Source organism: Scyliorhinus canicula, chromosome 20 (genome assembly GCF_902713615.1).
Source record: "Scyliorhinus canicula chromosome 20, sScyCan1.1, whole genome shotgun sequence".
NCBI lineage: Eukaryota > Metazoa > Chordata > Chondrichthyes > Carcharhiniformes > Scyliorhinidae > Scyliorhinus > Scyliorhinus canicula.
In genome coordinates, this window is record NC_052165.1 from 4,235,700 (window position 1) to 4,251,608 (window position 15,909).

Genomic DNA, 15,909 nt, shown 5'->3' on the forward strand with positions numbered 1-15,909 from the left:
ATGGAAAAACTCTTTCAATAAAAATTATTTAAAAAAAAAAGCACTAAAACAATTATCACTTTGTGTATTTTTGTGGCTTGCGCCTTTGCGCTCTGTAGGGACAGAGTGGGGTCAGGAGGAGCAGATATCATGGGGGCGGGGCCACAAAGTGTAAATCCGGATTTGCACCGCTGCCTATTTCTATACTCGCACCAAGTTCTGTTTATGGTGGTATGAATGTGAGCACTGCCATTGGTGCAGAGCATTGGTTCCCCATTGGCTCTGGCTGGTCATGTGCCTCTCGTCCAATTGGCGGGGACTTGTCATGTGACTGCTCACCAATTGGTCGAGAGGCAAGTAGACCCCGCCTCCGAGGCGGGGTATAAGTACCCAGGTTTCCCGGCGGTCGGCATTTCTCTGTAGTCGACCACCGGCTAACAACTAGCTGATTAAAGCCACAGTTTGGGTCTTCATCGTGTCTTGAGTCGAATTGATGGTACATCAATTTAAACAGCTAGAATTTTGGAATGGAGCTTCGCATCAAGCCTGACTGCCTCCGTACCAGCCCGCATGTTGCAAATGCGTCTGCAATCTTTAAACACTGGCAGGCGTGTTTTAATAGGTACCTGACGACTGCAGCCAGCAAGCCCACCAAGGGGCAGAAACTCCACATCCTCCACTCATGCGTGGGCACAGCGGTATATTCAATGATTGAGGACGAAAGCGATTTTGATGCCGCCATGGAGATTCTCAAAGGATACTTTCTCCGGCTGGTGAACGAAGTATACGCACGGCATCTCCTGATGACTAGACAACAGTTCCCTGGTGAGTCCCTCGACGAGTTTTACCAGGCCCTCTCAGCTCTAGGGAGAACGTGCGCCTGTCTCCAAGTTTCGGCGACGGAGCACATGGAACTTTTAATTAGAGACGCTTACGTTGCTGGCATGCAGTCCCCTTCTATCCGCCAATGATTGCTGGAGAAGAACACCCTCAACCTAGCTTGCAACCTCCCTGGAGGTTGCTGACCTGAACGCCCCGCGCATACGCCCTCGGCCGCGCAGCAACTCCCTGGACTTCATGGCACGCGCCACCCCCGTCCTCCGTGGACCCTGACTCCCCCCCCCAGGCCTGCGCTGCGGGTCGCTCTGATAAGCTATTGGGGCCCCGCTGTTATTTTTGTGGCCTCTCAAAGCACCCCCGCCCACGCTGCGCGGCCCGCTCCGCTCTGTGTAAGAGCTGCAGGAAGAAGGGCCACTAAGCGGTGGTTTGCCAGACCAGGTCGGTCGCTGCTGTTCCGCGCAGTGACCGCAGATCTCCCCCCCCCCGGGCCCCCCTAGGGCCCAGCACCATGCACCAACCTCTCCGGCCCGCCTCAACGGCCCTACGGTCCTCCCGACCCCCGCTCCCAGCTGCCCGACCAGCCCGCAGACGCCGCTGACACTGCCCCCAGCCGCCACGAGGTTCCCACGGGCGCCGCCATCTTGGGCCCCGGACGCCATGTGCGGGTCCTGGGCGCTGCCATCTTGGGCCAACAGGAAGGCCCTGCCAGCGATTACTCTGCCACCGAGGAGGATCTGGAACTCTCGCCACGACTTGCTTCCATCAAACTCGACCAGTCGCAACCACGCACGCTCGCCAAGACTACGACAACGATCCAGCTCAACGGACACAAAACGAGATGCCTGCTGGACTCCGGGAGCACGGAAAGTTTCGTCCACCCCGACACGGTAAGACGCTGCGCGCTCCCCATCCATCCAGTTAAGCATAAGATTGAATTGGCCTCGGGTTCGCACTCCGTCCAAATCACCGGGTGCTGCATAGCGGACCTCACAGTCCAGGGGAGGGTTTTCAAAAACTTCAAATTTCTCATTCTTCCCCGTCTATGCGCTCCGGCACTCTAGGGCCTGGATTTCCAGTGCAACCTGCAGAGCTTGACCTTCCAATTCGGCGGCCCTATTCCCCCCCTTACTGTCTGCAGCCTCGCGTCCCTCAAAGTGGACCCACTTTCCTTGTTTGCTAATCTCACCCCAGATTGTAAACCTGTCGCCACTTGGAGCAGACGATACAGCGCCCAGGACCGGACCTTCGTCGGGTCCGAGGTCCAGAGGCTCCTTAAGGAAGGAGTGATCGAGGTCAGCAACAGTCCCTGGCGAGCCCAAGTGCTGGTAGTTCGGACTGGGGAGAAAAACCGGATGGTCATTGATTACAGTCAGACCATCAACAGGTTTACGCAGCTGGACACGTATCCTCTCCCCCGTATTTCCCACCTGGTTAACAGGATCGCAAAATACAAAGTTTTTTCCATGGTGGACCTTAAGTCCGCCTACCACCAGCTTCCCATCCGCGCAAGTGACCGAAAGTACACCGCGTTTGAGGCAGATGGGCGCCTCTACCACTTCCTCAGGGTTCCATTCGGTGTCACAAATGGAGTCTCGGTCTTCCAACGGGAGATGGACCGAATGGTCGACAAGCACGGTTTACGGGCCACCTTCCCGTATCTCGATAACGTCACCATCTGCGGCCATGACCAGCAGGACCACGACATCAACCTCCAAAAATTCCTCTGAACCGCAAAACTCCTTAATTTAACTTACAATAAGGATAAGTGCGTGTTTAGCACCGACCGTCTAGCCATCCTTGGCTACGTAGTGCGTAACAGAGTGATAGGCCCCGATCCCGAACGCATGCGCCCCCTGATGGAACTTCCCCTCCCCAACTCCCTCAAATCCCTTAAAAGCTGCCTGGGCTGCTTCTCCTATTACGCCCAGTGGGTCCCCAACTACGCCGACAAAGCCGGCCCCCTCATCCAGTCCACCTCCTTTCCCCTGTCGATGGAGGCCTGCCAGGCCTTTAGCCGCATCAAAGCGGATATCGCAAAGGCCACGATGCGCGCTATCGACGAGTCCCTCCCAATCCAGGTCGAGAGCGACGCGTCTGACATAGCTCTGGCGGCCACCCTGAACCAAGCGGGCAGACCCGTGGCCTTCTTCTCACGAACCCTCCACGCTTCCGAAATCCGCCATTCCTCGGTGGAAAAGGAGGCACAGGCCATAGTTGAAGCTGTGCGATATTGGAGGCACTATCTGGCCGGCAGGAAGTTTACCCTCCTCACAGACCAACGGTCAGTAGCCTTCATGTTCGATAATGCACAAAGGGGCAAGATCAAGAACAACAAGTAGTTGTCCACGCACAACTACGATATCTTGTATCGTCCTGGGAAGCTCAACGAGCCTCCCGATGCCCTATCCCGTGGTACCTGTGCCAGAGCGCAGATTGACCACCTCCGCTCCCTCCACACGGACCTCTGCCATCCAGGGATCACCCGTTTTTACCATTTTATTAAGACCCGCCAGCTGCCCTACTCCGTTGAGGAGGTCAGGACCGTCACCAGGGACTGCCACGTCTGCGCCGAGTGCAAACTGCACTTCTACCGCCCCGAACGAGCGCATCTGATCAAGGCATCCCGCCCCTTTGAACGTCTCAGTATAGACTTCAAGGGTCCCGTCCCCTCCAACAACAGTAACACATATTTCTTGAGTGTTATCGATGAATACTCCCACTTCCCTTTCATCATTCCCTGTCCCGACATGACCACAAAAACCGTCATAAAGGCCCTCCTATCCATCTTCTCCCTGTTCGGTTACCCCGCGTACATCCACAGCGACCGGGGGTCCTCCTTTATGAGTGACGAACTGCGTCAATTTCTGCTCAGCAGGGGCATAGCCTCTAGCAGGACGACCAGCTATAACCCCCGGGGTAACGGTCAGGTCGAGCGGGAGAATGGCACCATCTGGAAGACCATCCTGCTGGCCCTACGGTCCAGAGATCTCCCCATTGCCCGTTGGCAAGAGGTCATCCCCGACGCCCTTCACTCAATCCGGTCTCTCCTCTGTACTACCACTAATCAAACACTTCATGAACATCTTCTCATTTTCCCCAGGAAGTCGTCCTCAGGATCCCCTCTCCCGACCTGGCTGGCCACTCCCGGGCCCATCCTGCTCCGGAAGCATGTGCGGGTGCACAAGTCTGACCCGTTGGTTGAGCGAGTCCAGTTACTCCACGCCAACCCGCAGTATGCGTACCTGGAGTATCCTGACGGTCGGCAGGATACGGTCTCGCTCCGGGACCTGGCACCCGCCGGCGTGCGGCCTCCCCCCCCTACATTAACACCTCCCCCCCAACACCAATTCCCCCCAGCGCACCCCGCGCCCCCACGAACCAGCGCACATGCCCCCTCTCCCCCGATTACAGCCTCTCCACCACCGGCCCGGGGTACGGAGACACATCTACGACCGACGCTCCCGGAGGCAAGGACGACCATCGGCCCGACGTCACCGGCTCCACTGCGACGGTCCTCCAGAACACCACGGGCACCCGACAGGCTGATCGTCTCCCTCTGATGCAACCATGGGACATTTTTTTGGACTTTGTTGTTATTCTGTTGCACCTTAAGTTAGTAGTAGTATTTTTTTTTGTTGCCACGAGCCAGTGGGCAGCCCACCTTTCTCGACTTTCGCTGCTCATACCACCAGTCCTCGGACCCCCCCCCCCCCCCACCCCCTCTTCCACTTACACCCCCCCCCGCTTTCTTTCTCCACAAGGGGTAAATGTGGTCGTACGAATGTGAGCACTGTCATTGGTGCAGAGCATTGGTTCCCCATTGGCTCTGGATGGTCATGTGCCTCTCGTCCGATTGGCTGGGACTAGTCCTGTGACTGCTCACCAATTGGTCAAGAGGCAAGTAGACCCCGCTTCCGAGGCGGGGTATAAGTACCCAGGTTTCCCAGCGGTCGGCCTTTCTCTGTAGTCGACCACCGGGCTAACAACTGGCTGATTAAAGCCACAGTTTGGATCTTCATCGTGTCTCGAGTCCAATTGATGGTACATCACTGTTCACCCATTAAACCCTGTGCTTGCTGACTTACATTGACTCTCAGTTAAACTGCACTCTTAAAATTCTATCATCGTTTTCAACCTTGATCTTTGTTATCCCTAATGTCCGCCAGCTGTACACCTCTCAGATATCTGTGCTTTTTTTGGGGGCCTTGTCATTCAAGGTGGCCACTGTTAAATTTGGGTAGCTGGAGATTCAAGTGGCACATGATTGGGTAACCATGCACAAGTGGAATTTGATGGGCTTGATAGAGGGGTTATATTGCTTGTTTCATCACACTGAGAATGTTAATTTTATGAAGTTCCTTGGCGGTCTATTAGAATGCCTGGTTATCTTCATAGTTATTTTTGGAGTTATACTGCCCCTGGTAAAAGTGATCTGTTGAAGCTGGTCACACATCTCTTGCTTTGATGTGCTCACAAATTTGCATTGGTCTGAATTAATTCTGAGCAATAGTGTTATTTTCATATCTGTCAATTTCAAAACACTATGTCAGGGCAAAAGTAATTATGCCTCTGTCCTGTCAACTACTTTAGTTTATTAATTTAATGGTGTGTTCTATTGTATATCTTTACTCATGTAATCTATCAAAACTTAATTTTCTTAATAACTTTCCATTAAATAGAAACAAACATTCCAATCTTACACCTGCCAGTGGCAGTGTGAGTGATTGCCACGGACCCACAATCCGGGGAGACACGACTGATCTGGCATTGGCCCAAGCTATCAGAGAAAGCCAGTATATGTATTGTATGCAATATTGGGACAAGGATCAGAAATTATTATTGTAGAACAGACCTTTAAAGAAAATCAAATTCAGATTTTAAAACATCAGTTTGCTGAAAGTAAAAAGGTGGCTCTTGAATATCTTATGTCATTCACTTTATGACCAACACGATGAAAGCTTATTTGACCAAAAGATGTTATAATAATACATGTTCAAGTATCCAGCCCAATTTATGTGCAGTCCATAGGTTATGAGTATGAACATTTTAGCTGCTAGACAATAATTCCATGAATGCAAAGTAAGTACCACAGCAGTCCAATGAAAAACTAAACTAAGATCTGCAGAAAAATGCTTACTGACATTATGTATATATTCACCGTTTCACAGGGTTACCATTACTATATTGCTTCACTAGTCATTGGTTAGTGTATTCTGATAGCATGTTCTTAAACAAAATAAATAATATTTGCATTGCAATTTACACACAGCAACAGTTGAACAACATAAATGTTACTCAAATGTTTATTGATTACATTTTGGCAAACACCACCTGGTATGAGTAACATTCAAAATACCATGAAATTCAATGACATGTCCACGATATTGAACTGCAGAGCAGTTTTTCTGGTTGAAGCACCCACTTTGCACTTGGTGCAGTCATTTAAAGAAATGTCATAACTTATTTTAAATAGCTGATGCAATCACAGTGGAGTTTAGGATTGTGTGTAGTATATGGCCTCTTACAAACTAGTCATTACTTTTAAAACTAGCTTTTAAAATTACAGTTCGATGCTATGATGGAAGAATTGAATTGGGATGATTTTCAGTAGGTTTAGTGGCCTTCTCATCTTTTATGATTTCATGTATAAGTCTCTTATTTCTAATGGTGCAATGGAGCCATCAAATGAAGATTAATTACACAAATGTATTTGGAGGGTTTGAATTTATAGGCCATGCAAGCTTTTTCTCTCTTGCTTCTCTGTCAAATGTTTCATATATTGTATCTTTGGTAATGGTTTTTGTGGGTGCAGGGATCTCTGTGATCCCAACATAATTGTTTTTTGCCATCCTGGAACTAGTAGTGATGGTGTATGCATTGCTACGGTAACATTTCATTGATGACATGCAGAAAGTCTCCTTCATTCCACGCCTGAAATTTGCATTAAAGATTGAATAGAGGCTGGGTTTAGATGCTGAAGAGCTGAAAGACACCAGTGCAATAGATAGAAAAAGTGCCGAACACGTTGTGTAATCGATCTGATCTGGTTGCCAGATCTGAACCACATAAAAAGGAAACCAAGACAACAAAAACATGCCATTTAATATCAAAAACATCTTGATTGTTTTAACCTTGGTTCTGGGTACAATGTTCATTGTCCTCCTCACAGTCCTGCCATCTGTACCAATTCTCCAAATGTACTTGATGACCTTTTGGTAAAAGAGTATGATGAGGACAGATGGAACCAGAAATCCCACCAACAGATGAACAGTTCCATAGACAACGCCACTCCAAGACTGGGGCAGAAACAAATTACAGGTGCCACCTTCTGTGCCATACAAAAACAAAGTGGGGGACACAAACGCAGCATCAAAGATCCAGGAAGCGGCAATCATCTTTTTGGCTTTCTCCCTGGACACTTTGAAACTCAAAGGATACACGATAGTGTAAAATCTGTCCACGCAGATGGAGAGAAGGACATAGATCTGGACTCCAGGAGTGAGGTATTGAATATACCGAACCAGTTTACACATGACATCTCCCAACATCCACCTCCCTGTGGTAAAATGTAGAAGGACAAAGGGAGTGCTGGCCACACTGATGAGCAGATCTGCACACGCCATTGACACCACAAAGTAGTTGGTGGTCGATTGTGTCCTCCTACTCCTGTGGATCACAAGGCAAACCAGCGAGTTGCCAAGCAATGCAACTAGCCACATCACACCAAAAATGACGCTGACAGCAACGATTTCCCCTGTCGTGACCTCCTGATATGTAGTGTTATATATTTTTGTCCGAACCTGTCCATTGAGTTCAAACTGCTCTCCACTACCGTCAGATGGTGTGTTTAATATTTCACTGGAATTAGCTGAAGTTGTAGCCATTGGGATTATAATGGAGGGTGTCATATTTGGAATTTCTTCGGCTAACACCATATTCATGTTTTGAACAAGACAACTTCTGAAGACAAAGATCAGAACAGTTATGTTACATTAGAACAATTAAAAAGCTTTACATTTGACATCAAAATATCTTTAATAATGCATTTCTAAAAGCAACAGTTTGAATTGAACAAATACCCTTACTTACATTAAAATCATAAAGAAGCAATTATTAATTTTTCACCAGATCATTGATGCCACAAAGAAACTTCAAGCAATAAACTGGGTTAGTGTTGAACAGAATTTGTGAATGCTTAGTGTAAGTATCAAATATTCTCAAGCCAATGATGCTTCCTGTATTCTGGAACATAAACGGGTTTGACAGGGTCCATCCTGCATTGGCAATGTTTGTGTTCTCGAGTGTCAGCCATGGCTCCCTTGGTAGCACTTCTGCATCACCAGATTCCAGGTTCAAGTCCTATTCCAATGCTTGGGCACAAACATCAAGACTAAAAGGACAGTAGAGTGCTGCACTATCAGGGGTGCAGTCTTTCAGATGTAACCTTAAACTGAGGCCCTATCTGCCTTGTGTAGATATAAAAGATCCCATAGAGCTGGTTCAAAGAAGATCAGGGGAGTTATTTAAAAGTATTTCATTAGCAGTAAAGTGCTTTGTGACCTTGTGTGGTTGTGACAAGCACTATATATAAAAGAACTCTTTATTTCAATTAGATTAGAACGCTTGCTACTGCTTATTATTGGTAATTTAATATTGTTGAATAATTGGCCACTGTTAGTGGGTAGTTTTATCCCCTTACTCTTGGCTGTTTTGACAATATGCCAATATATTAGGTCAATCTGAAAAGATGATGAAATTACAGGTACAATACCAATCTGTCTCCTGTATCCCACACATGGATGAGGCATTGACAGACATAAATTAGATTCACATCTCCCACACTGTTTCCCTGCACAGAGGCCTTTCCATATATCTCCCGATGCTTCCTTACCTGCATTCAGAGGGATGTTACATTTTGATGTTACTAAATGTACTACGGACTACTGTATTAGCTAATATCATAAATATGAAAACTGAGATTTGCAGCATTCCCAAATGGCCCATTTGGCCTTGAGATCCTTTCTAAATGTGGCTTTGGATTATCTTGTAACGAGCCGGCCGCAGTTTGGAAGCTAATCCAATATGAGATTATTTTCTGGAGATGGTTTTATGGTCACTTTGAAGTGACTTTATATGTGAAATACATCACATGCTTTGCATTTATGCCAAACCTCAACATAAAATTTGCAATGCAATTGATCCACCAGACATTGTAAGCATCAAAATATAAATATATTCAGGGGTGAGAAAACGGGTATCATTGCTCATTGTGCAGCCGCTATAGTTATATTACGCCATCAATTGACCGGTAGAAGGAGACCAAAGTTAAACTGCAGTCGGTGACTCATTCTCCACAGCAGCAAAGTGGATACAGGTTTATATATGTCAGCTGAAATCATTCTCCAGTGACTTTTCATTTTTAGAAGAAGACATTAAAATTTAAATACATAAAATGCCGGGGAGATTCAACAGACAAATGACATCCCAATAGATTTAAACTCCACTCAGTATAGAATTCAAGCAGTCTCCTGGGGCACAGAGTGGGACCTGGTCTTGCATCAGCGTAACAGTGACAGTATAAATAGAGTCTTGTACAAAAGGTGGACAGGTACAAAATACCTGGCTATAAATGTGGTTATGTTGCCATTCTTGTGTGACTCACAAATGTTCTGTTTCTCAAAGTAGAACTGACAACTTCAGAATCCGGACAATAACATTGGAACTCAAAAGTTTCGAACATTACTCTATCACATTTCCCCGTATTGCATTTGTTCTCATTCTCCAAGTTTCCATGATTCTTTTTGATTTTTTTCGCATTCCACTCCACAATCCAAAACTGACATACCACAATATTTGAAATTAATTCTGTGCTGTCACACTTCACCATCAACCTCACCAATTCTACTCATCGGGATCACAAGGGGGAAATGATTAATCAAATGCTTCATATTAAACAATGTAACATGTCAGGGGTAATCATCTTGTATATTGGTCCAAGAATTTTCCAAGCAATTATATTGGCGTAGTCTTAGATGATTAAGCAGTTGATGGCACAAAATTTATACCAGCATTGTTTTGGATAAATTGGTGTTACATGAAATAACCAAATTGTTTGTAATGAAAAAAATCTGAAGATTCTCTGCAGATAATGACCCCAGTAAACTGCAGCGTCAGAAGACATGAATGTGAATGACCAATCCAATTGGACTCTGGTAAACGCTAGGACATTTTGTACTTAATTCCACAGGTATTTGATAAAATTGTGCAGCAAAAAGCCTAAGTACAAAGTAATGGGGGTTTGATGGAATGGACAATAAATTATCTGACAGAGAAAAGAATAAGGTGCTCTGACCAAGTGGCGGGGGGGGGGGGGGGGGGGGGGGGGGGGGGTCCGGAACTAACTAGGGGGCATAGTTTGAGAATAAGGGGTAAACCTTTTAGGACTGAGGTGAGGAGAAATTTCTTCACCCAGAGAGTGGTGAATCTGTGGAATTCGCTACCACAGAAAGTAGTTGAGGCCAAAACTTGGGGCACGATTCTCCGCAAATGCGGCGAGTCGTAAAGGCTGCCGTGAAACTGGCCGTGTTTCACGGCAGCCTCCGCGCCCCCTCCCGGGACCCGATTCTCCCCCCTGGGCGGGGCTAGCAGCGGGGCCCCGTGAAGCACGGCATCACGGCCTTAGCGACCGTCACTAAGTCCGCACGCCAAGTGTCACGACGGCTGACGCGCATGGTGATGTAGGGCCGCGCATGCGTGGGTTGGACGGCTCCAACCCGCGCATGCGCGGATGGCGTCATCACGCAGACGCGTCAAACCCGCGCATGCGCGGGCCGTCATGCCCCTCAGCCGCCCCGCGGACTGATCCTACGGGGCGGCAGAAGAACAAATAGTGCGTGGGTATCAGACCTGCTGCCCGCGATCGGTGCCCACCGATCGCAGGCCCATGCCACCCTTGGCACAGCTGTGGTGCTGCCGTGCCAATCGGTGCCATGGTTGTCCGGGACGGCACTTTGTGGCCGTTTTCACGAACGCTGAAAGCCGGTGTGATCGCGGCCGTGAAAACGGCCATAAACTCCGCGGTATTCGGCCCATCAGCTTGCGGAGAATCGCTGTTCGCCGTAAAAAACGGCGAGCAGCGATTCATGTCGGGGGGCGGCCGGAGGTGGGGGGGGGGGGGGGGGAGAATAGCGGGAGGCCGTGAAAATTGTCGGGAAGGCCCTCCCGCTATTCTCCGACCCGTCGTGGGCAGCGGAGAATCGCGCCCATTGTGTCATTTCAAGAAGAAATTAGATACAGCTCTCAGGGCTAAAGGGATCAGGGATATGGGGGGAAGGCGGGATCGGGGTTCTGAACTTGATGAATAGCCATGATTATAATGAATGGCGAAGCAGGCTCGGAGGGCCGAATGGACTCCTCCTGTTCTATTTTCTATGTATGTTTCTATGTATTATTGCAGAGGAAGCACTGAATGGTCACTCTCGGATTCGATGCAGAAACAACCATGGTGCCAATGACAACGCGAGGTGTCCACCTTCCAAATATCAGCAAACGAGGTGGGTAGTGGAATCCGAAGAGGCAGCTTCAAAAACACAGAATGGATTAAACAAAATAGCAGCGCGGGTCCATGAACGGTAATTTCACCCTGACGAGAATATAATGTATTGTTCATAGGGAGGAAACCGGAGCCACACAATTATAATGGAAATAGCTAAAGGATGCAATTGAAACAAACCGAGGAATCTTAGTGGATTCCGGGCTCCAGTTGGTCAACAGATACAAAGAAGCTGATTAATAAAGAATGTGTGAGAGTCACATCAGCCGGATCTCAGTCATGGTGGATTGGTGGAGTTCTATGGTCAGACCAAACCTTGACAACTAGGTCCAGTTGTGGTTGCCAAGAAACAAAGTGGGCAATAAATCTCAGGAGCTGATGCGGAAGACATCAAAGGCTCCAGTGATAAGCAAAACAGTGAGAAATTTGAGCTCTTCGATCTGCAAAGGGGTTTGACCTTGGAATGGACTCCTTGTTGATCTGGCAGTAAATGGTGCAGGAAGGGTTACCTATGATAGTACTGCACACCGTGAGATCACAGGCTCAAACCGATAGCTCCGGTACTGACAGCGGTGAGTTCAATGAAAAACACTTGGAATGAAATTCGGACAGAAGACTGGAGGCTAAAACCCTGAAATGACCAATCCACCTGGAAGCGGCGGGGCACAGATGGGCATCTCGATAGATAAATTCAGACAGGTCGAATGGTAATGACATTTATTCGTAGACACTTTGTGATGAAGTGGTCTGAGGAAATCACCCCCAATTTTCACCCAACATTGAAGTTACAAATCTGAGTATTGGGACAATGGGCCGCAGGTTAATGTTAAAGCTGTCGGGCAGTAGCTACACAGTTCATTTATGATTGCAATACTGTTATTTATATTTAATGAAACATTGCATTATTGAAAAGAGTATACATCGGAAGAGAAGTATTGTATTGTGGTAATTCTAAATCCTAGTATAATGGCTCAGAATAAATCATTGGCAACCAGATCTAAAAATATATGTAGAGAAAAACAGTTTGCGTTTAGCGTATAACTCTACAAGAGTCCAGTGCAAAGGTAAAACTCCCGGATACAAATACATTCCGTTTTATTAATTCTCTCACCTGGTAAATTGACAAGATCTCCAATTTTCCAATTGAGTTTTTGACGATTTAAAGTTCCAGTTTTAATTTGGGGTCGAGGTTTTTGCATCTGACGCCACAGGATCATTGCAAACTCATAATGCAAGTTCTCCGCTTTTTCCCTTTGCTGGTTCGGCCTCTGGAAACAATTGGTATCGGTCAGGAATACCACATTAACAAATAAACCCGAACACGGTCTCTCCTGCCAAGGCTAAACCGCCCGGAGTTCACATTTAACTCTTAAAATCCTGCTTGTGACACAGAAGAGACGGACCTGGCTACTAGAATCCAGGGCTTGCCGAGGGAAAGACTGTTTCTTCTGCTGTTTGGAATTACAACTCGGACATCACATTCTCCTCCTGGCCAAAAACCCCGATCGATTGAGATTTTGGCAAAATAATTGGTGGATCAAATCTCGCCATGTAACTGATCTCTGATCAAACCTAACCATGTAACCTCTGATCAAACCTAACCATGTAACCTCTGATCAAACCTGTCTAACCTCGGATCAAACCTGTCTAACCTCTGATCAAACCTAACCACCTAACCTCTGATCAAACCTGTCGAACCTCTGATCAAACCTAACCATGTAACCTCTGATCAAACCTGTCTAACCTCTGATCAAACCTGTCTAACCTCTGATCAAACCTAACCACCTAACCTCTGATCAAACCTGTCTAACCTCTGATCAAACCTCACCATCTAACCTCTGATCTAACCTAACCATGTAACCTCTGATCAAACCTCACCATCTAACCTCTGATCTAACCTAACCATGTAACCTCTGATCAAACCTAACCATGTAACCTCTGATCAAACCTGTCTAACCTCTGATCAAACCTAACCATGTAACCTCTGATCAAACCTAACCACCTAACCTCTGATCAAACCTGTCTAACCTCTGATCAAACCTAACCATGTAACCTCTGATCAAACCTAACCACCTAACCTCTGATCAAACCTAACCATGTAACCTCTGATCAAACCTGTCTAACCTCTGATCAAACCTAACCATGTAACCTCTGATCAAACCTGTCTAACCTCTGATCAAACCTAACCATCTAACCTCTGATCAAACCTGTCTAACCTCTGATCAAACCTAACCATTTAACCTCTGATCAAACCTGTCTAACCTCTGATCAAACATGTCTAACCTCTGATCAAACCTAACCATCTAACCTCTGATCAAACATGTCTAACCTGTGATCAAACCTGTCTAACCTCTGATCAAACCTGCCTAACCTCTGATCAAACCTGTGTAACCTCTGATCAAACCTAACCATCTAACCTCTGATCAAACATGTCTAACCTGTGATCAAACCTAACCATCTAACCTCTGATCAAAGCTCACCATCTAACCTCTGATCTAACCTAGCCATGTAACCTCTGATCTAACCTAACTGTCCAACCTCTGATCTACACCACCATTTGAAGTCATTCTAATAAGAAGATGTCAAAATTTCTTCCGAACCGATTGCAGTATTGCAGATGGCCAGAAAGACCCCTCCTGTCTATAGCCTTTTTGTGAATTCGGTGCGAGGTGAAATACCCGCTTTAGTCAGAAGCCGCCCTCATTCCCACCACAATTTCAAAAGGACTTAATGCAAAACCCCTCATTAATTTGACTGTTAAACCGGCTTCGCTCAGATTTCCCGTCCTCAGAGTGGTGTCAATATGCCAGGACCCAGCTCTTTATAAAGCCCCATCCCCTCTCCCTGCGTACCTGCGCTGGGCACTGAGGCCAACTCTCCACCCCCCTTACCTGCGCTGGGCACTGAGGCCAACTCTCCCCCCTCCCCCGCTTACCTGCTCTGGGCACTGAGGCTAACTCCCTAACCCCCTTACCCCCTCCCCCCTGCTTTCCTGCTCTGGGCACTGAGGCTAACTCCCCCCCCCCCTCCTCCTGCTTACCTGCTCTGGGCACTGAGGCTAACTCTCTCCCCCCCCCTTACCCCCCCCCCCCCCCCCCGCTTTCCTGCTCTGGGCACTGAGGCTAACTCCCCCCCTCCCCCTGCTTACCTGCTCTGGGCACTGAGGCTAACTCTCCCCCCCCTTACCCCCTCCCCCCCTGCATACCTGTTCTGGGTCTCCCACGGGCTCAGGCTGCTATCCGCACCTCCCGGGATGGGTTTTCCCGGGACTGAAACAAAATGTCGGTGGGGTCCTGGCCACGGTTCTGGTGTCTTTGCCTCTGGCGTAGAGACGGTCACGTGGAGGGGATGTCATGTGATCTTCTCCAAAATCCTTTAAAAAAATCATTTTTCAGATGTTACAAAAATGGGTTTTATGAAAAACAGACGGACAGGATTCCCTCCCACACAAACTTCCATGTCAGTGACATTGAAATGATGTCAGTGTCCTGCCCATTGCTCTGCTGATTGAGAGTTGGTGAATTCAGCACCGCGGAGAGCTCCCACCCCCCAGTCTCACTCCAGCCTCTCCAATAAAACATCCCTGAGGGCAAAAAGCTTTCCCAAAGCCAATCCAACCGGGAGCAGCTCAGCTTTGTGGTTCTGTGCGCGGTGAATGTCTTCCTGAGGAGCTGTGACAATGACAGAGCTGGACACCGAGGATGCTGCGATCCTGAAATCTGTCCACAAGCCACTGGGAAGTTCCCGGGCGGACTCACAAGGGAAAGTTTAAATGCAGACCTGTCTCCTTGCTCATATTGGGGATGAGATACCCCGGGGTTTCGGGTCAGAGCAGGCAATGGTTAACCCTCAGCCAGTGAGAATGCTGTATGGAGGAGCTCACTCTGCCTGAATTAGCCTGGAATGACCACAGTCAGCACAGTGGGGCTGGCCACAGCTTTGTGGAACCCTGAATCCCTGAACGACGTGATGTCCACGCAAGTCTCTTATTTTCATTCCAACTGAGTTCTAATCTCGCTGCCAAAGCAGGGCGGTTACCCTGCGGTAAAGTTGTCCAAATAGAGACGAACATGAAATAGTTCAGTCTGGTCAAAAATCATCAGTGAAATTCGATCTTTATTCGAACTCTACAATGTGGTAAATCCTCAAACGGGCAACTGGTCCCATTGCTCCGTTAGCAATAAAGCTCGGAGTTCAGGGTTTGATCTGAATTCCCACCTGCATCAGGACATTGAGGTGGGTTCTCACTCCGGTCAGATCAAAGTGCACATTGGGGTTTGTCACCTGCTTCCCCACTGGTTCCAGTTTTATTAACATTCGGGGATTTGAAGTATTTCCCGCATTAAGAACATTCGTGAAGCGGCGGACGTGTGACGTTTATAAAATAGACTAACTGTGAATTAAATCGAGTGTTCCTTGACTTCGACTGAGCCGCAATGACGTGTTTGTTGCCATGGTGTCAGCCCAATTCTGATGGTCACCATGGTAATTATTGGGAATGGTGGGGGGGGGGGGGGGTGTAGGGACAGAATCAGCTG

At 47.8% G+C, this 15,909-nt stretch overlaps 1 protein-coding gene across 2 annotated transcripts; it reads right to left on the reverse strand.

Annotated features, from left to right (window-relative positions):
• Positions 1–5,740: 5,740 nt before the first annotated feature.
• On the reverse strand, positions 5,741–15,269 carry gpr19 (G protein-coupled receptor 19). 2 transcript variants are annotated; one of them, XM_038781213.1, is made up of 4 exons: positions 15,152–15,269; positions 14,577–14,744; positions 12,483–12,639; positions 5,741–7,779 (listed from the first exon to the last, which is right to left on the reverse strand). In XM_038781213.1, the coding sequence occupies exon 4, from the start codon at positions 7,758–7,760 to the stop codon at positions 6,516–6,518; it is 1,245 nt and encodes a 414-aa protein (XP_038637141.1). In that variant the 5' UTR covers positions 7,761–7,779; positions 12,483–12,639; positions 14,577–14,744; positions 15,152–15,269; the 3' UTR covers positions 5,741–6,515. The 2 variants fall into 2 exon arrangements, with proteins under 2 accessions (XP_038637141.1, XP_038637142.1); XM_038781214.1 differs by having other exon boundaries at positions 5,741–7,776; positions 14,577–15,266.
• Between the last annotated feature and the right edge of the window lie 640 nt (positions 15,270–15,909).

Excerpts from the sequence above, each read along its gene's own strand:
- gpr19 (XM_038781213.1), bottom strand. The coding sequence starts at position 7,760 with ATGAATATGGTGTTAGCCGAAGAAATTCCAAATATGACACCCTCCATT.